The sequence below is a fragment of the Chrysochloris asiatica genome, unplaced genomic scaffold (assembly GCF_000296735.1).
Source record: "Chrysochloris asiatica unplaced genomic scaffold, ChrAsi1.0 scaffold00098, whole genome shotgun sequence".
NCBI lineage: Eukaryota > Metazoa > Chordata > Mammalia > Afrosoricida > Chrysochloridae > Chrysochloris > Chrysochloris asiatica.
In genome coordinates, this window is record NW_006408616.1 from 10,001,544 (window position 1) to 10,006,187 (window position 4,644).

A 4,644-nucleotide genomic window follows, 5' to 3' on the forward strand; every position below is an offset into this window, starting at 1 on the left:
AGTCCTGGTGTGGTGCTGTGGGTTAATGCGCCAGGCTGCAAAGCCATTTGAACTGCAAGGTCGGTGGTTCAAGCTCACCAGCTGCTCCTCGGAAACCCTATACAGGGTTGCTATGGGTCAGAATCGACTCAACAGCACTTATCAACAACAACAACAATTTACTAGTAATTCTTTCTGCAATTTCAGAGTAACAACTACTGAGTTACAAGAATAGTAGCATCATCAGACCATCTAACATTTGCAAAACAAAGTTAATAATCTGACATTTGGAGAGACCATTCCAGAGGTTTTAAAAATACTTTTGTCCCAGTTTTAAAAGAGTTACATGCATATTTATTTAGCATCTTAATGCATGTTGATTCCAACCAAGTAAATCTATTTTCAAAACAGAGATTATTTAAGAGATTTGGCTTATTTTCTTTTTCTTATTGAACGTGCCAAATGTCTGTTTTCTATAAGGCTTGTGTCTGTTTCAACTTACTATTTTGATTATGAGTAGTTTATTATCCAGATAGACCTTTAAAATAGAATATTTGCTAAGGAGCTTTTTATATATATATGGTTGAATGCATATTTTAGAATGATTTGGGATTTATAAATAGCATGTGAAATATTGTTAAGAACACTTAAGTGTAACATAGAATGCTTTATAAAAAGGAAAGGAAAAAAGATGATAATATTCTAAGCATCTCCAATAAGGAAATGAGTGGGTAGAATATCTTAAATGCTGATTTGGCTTCCCTTGGAACTGTGTTAAAGTCTTTGTATTTAACAGACTGAGGGTCCAGCATGTACAATACTCAATTAGATGTATCTTATGCCCCACGTTTTAATACTTCTATGAATTTTGCCTTGAGATTCTAACTTCTGCATGTGGACTTATACCTTTTCACATTAGGGGCGTGAACTTCCTGGGGGGCAGTTCTTTTATGTTTAAAATTGCTCAGAGTTTCCATCTGCTTTTACTTGACTTGTGGTCTTGAAGATCATGCTTGGCCCATGGGATATTACAGCGTGCCGAGAGGATGTGGAGTTTTGTCAGCCAGTGAAATATGTCTGGTTCTTTTTTCCCTTTGCCTTTTTTTTTTTCAACACAGCTTTCGTATGCTTCTCATCCTGTGTGGTCTTCACTACACTGAATTTATATGTAGCAACTACTCACTCTCTTTATCATCTTCTATAACTTGCCTTTTTTAAAGAGAAAGTGTTTGAAAGGAAACCCTGAGCCAAAAGCCTGTGATCTTGGCAATTGGAAAACATAAAAACGAAAGCTTGAAGAAGTGTTATATATGAATGTACTTCAGTATTTGCAAATGCATATTTTGTAGATGCAGAAAAGTATCTAATTACAGATATGCACAAATGTCAAAAACATTCTCATTCCAACAGTAGACTCTAGTTTTGTCTGGATGCCCAATAACATTTTTGTTTGTTTCTAGGCACTACTGCAGTCTTCAGTTAAACAACAAGTAGAAGCTATTGAAAAACAGTACATTTCTGCAATTGAGAAACAAGCACACAAGTGTGAGGAGCTGTTAAGTGCTCAGGTAATAGAAATGCACATTTATCCTATATTTATACTGTTCTTCTACCTCCCTACTACCCTGAGAACTTCAGAACTGTTTATTCAGTTTTATGCCATTTACCCTCCTTGGTATATTTTGGAGAAAAATATCCTTGAATGTTTGGGAATTTTGTGATAGACTCAAAATAGTACTAAGGTCCTAACATATGTGACCCCCCCAATTAATAATAATTATTTTGTTAAATATTGAGTTTTGATGTTGTTTATCAAATAATAGATACAAAGAGATAACTATGAAAATATTATGGCAATTGAATTTCTTTTTAATTTTTATACTATTTATGTTTGAATACCTCTTATTTCATGTAGCCACTGGTTTCTGTTTGGTGTGATTTTTCTGTTGAATGTTTTTTCTTTCTTGATACAATGTCTTAGAAGGCTTACGTAATTAGTTGACTTACATTAAGATATTGGTTCAGAGCATTCATTACATGATGTAAGTAACGTATTCAAGAATTTCCAAGTAACAAATAAAATTTGCTGTTGTTGTTAAGTGAAGAGTCAGTTCCAATCCATAGCAACCCTGTACACGGTTTCCAAGGAGTGGCTGGTGGCTTGAACCACCGATCTTGTGGTTCAAACTGACTTTGCAGTTCAGTGCATTAACCCACAGTGCCACATCAGGACTCCTCAAGAACAAATAAAATTTAAGAAGTGAAAATTAAACAACTTTGTTTAAAGTTTTATATTATAGAAAGGAAATTTACTGAAAATTAGAAAAGTAAAATTATAAATAAAATTATAAATGCAAAAGCATTGTGCGCTCAATTACTGGTCTAAAAGTTGGTGGTTCAAAACTACCCACTAACACCACAGAAGAGAGATCTGCCCACTTGTTCTGTAAAGTTCACATTCAAGAAAACCCTATGACATATGGGGTCACCATGACTTAGAATCAAGTGGCTGGAAATGGGATATAAAAAGCATATTGTTAAGTCCCATTGAATTGATTCTGACTCATAGCAACTTTGTATAGGGTTTCCAGGAGCAGCAGGTGGGTTGGAATGGCCAAACTTGCAGTTAATACTTCAGTTCTAATCCTATAGTACCACACCAGGACTCTGCATAAAGCATTTGTTGTTGTTGTTGTTAAGTGCTGTCAAGTTGGTTCTGACTCATAGTGACCCTGTATAGGGTTTCCACGGAGCACCTCATGAGTTTAAACCAACACCCTTGCGGTCCAGTGCTTATCGATAACTATAGCACCACACCAGGCTATATCATCTAATCCAACAATCTCTGTTTTTAAAGTACATTGTGTAAAGTGTATTGTTCAAATACTTTACATTTAATGTGATTGCCAATATGTTTGGGTTACATGGATCATTATTTATTTGTATTTATTCCATGTGACCACCCCCCTTTTTTGCCTAAACTTGGATTTAGTATTTTAATGATTTCATTTTATCTACTTTGTTGGCTTATCATCTATACCTCTTGATTGTGTTCTTTTAGTGTTTGCTCTAAGAGAGGAGTTGACAATATTTTCCCTGAAAAGTAGTAAATATTTAAAATATTCATAGTAGATACTTTAATTTCTATAAACCATGTGGTCTTTATTGCAGCTGCTTAACTCTTAACTCTACTGCTGTATAGAAAAAGTGGCTAAAAACACAACATGTAAATGAATGGACATTATAGCATTCAATAAAAGTATATTTACAAAATTAGGCTACAGGATGAATTTGAACTGGGTACCACAGTTTATTCACCACTTGTCTTTCAGTTTGTCTTCCTGTTTTAGCTTGTGTGTTATTATGAAGATGGAAGCTATGGCACTGGTATTTCAAGTACACACAGGGTCGCTCCTAGTGGACAGTTCTCAGAAGTTCTTCCAGAATAAGAGAGACTTGTTCTTGTTGTTAAGTGGTGTTGAGTTGATGCTAACTCACTGCAATCCTTCATAGGGTTTTTGAGGAGTGACTGGTTAGTTTGAACTGGTTAGTTTAGCAATCTAGTGCTTATCCTACAATCCCATACTAGAACTAGGAAGAAGAAATAGTAGTCCAATTCTAACAAGTTTGCCATTGGAAATCTTGTGAATAGCAGTAGAACTTTGTCTGATTTAGTGATATATATGCTTTTTATTTTTAATATATTTATACATTGAAATTGACATGTAGATAAATCCGTCAGGTTATAAAGAATTCAAAATACAATTAGGGAAGTGTTGCCTTCACAAAGTAGATTAAACTTTGATATGATTATGGATCTTTCTTGACTGCTGCTTTCATGAATGTTGATAGTTGATCCAATAAGAGTGAAATCCTTGACAACTTCAATCTTTTCTCCATTGATAAGAATGTTGTTTATTGGTCTAGTGGTGAGGATTTTTGTTTCTTTACATTGAGATGTAATCCATACTGAAGGCTGTTGTGCTCTTTGATCTTCATCAGTAAATGTTTTAAGTCTGCTTCACTTTCAGCAAGCAAGGTTGTATCATCTGCATATTGCAGGTTGTTAATGAGTCTTCCTTAGAAGAAAATACTGATGACACGTTTTTCTTCATAGAACCCAACTTCTCAGATAAAATGCTCAGCATACAGGTTGAATAAGTATGGTGAAAGAATACAACCTTGTCACACACCTTTTTAAATTTTAAAACAATCAGTGTTCCCATGTTCTGTTCAAACAACTGCTTCTTGGTTCAGGTACAGATTCTTCATGAGCACAATTAAGTGTTCCGGAATACTCATACTTCACAGTGTTGTCCGGAGCTTTTCTTGATCCACATAATCGAAAGCCTTTGTGTAGTCAATAAAACACATGTAAACATCTTTCTGATATTCTCTGCTTTCAGCCAAGATCCATCAGACATCAGCAATGATAACCCTTATTCCATGGCCTCTTTTAAATCCGGCTTGAACCTCTGGAAGTTCTCTGTCAATGTATGCTTGCAGCCGTTTCTGTATTACCTTTAGTAAAGCTTTATTTGCATGGGATATCAAAGAGCTTGTCTGATGATTTCCGCATTCCATTGGGTCACCTCTCTTTGGAATGGGCACAAATATGGATCTCTTCCAATCAGTCGGCCAGATAGTTGTCTTCCAAATTTCTTG

General features: G+C 35.1%; 1 protein-coding gene across 2 annotated transcripts in view; it reads left to right on the forward strand.

The window, feature by feature from the left end:
• CCDC91 (coiled-coil domain containing 91) overlaps nt 1-4,644 on the forward strand; it is a 359,636-nt gene that overhangs the window by 159,927 nt on the left and 195,065 nt on the right. For both annotated transcript variants that reach the window (XM_006866971.1, XM_006866972.1), the window contains one exon: nt 1,440-1,547. In XM_006866971.1, coding sequence (XP_006867033.1) covers nt 1,440-1,547 — 108 coding nt within the window. The remainder of the gene's footprint in view (nt 1-1,439; nt 1,548-4,644) is intronic.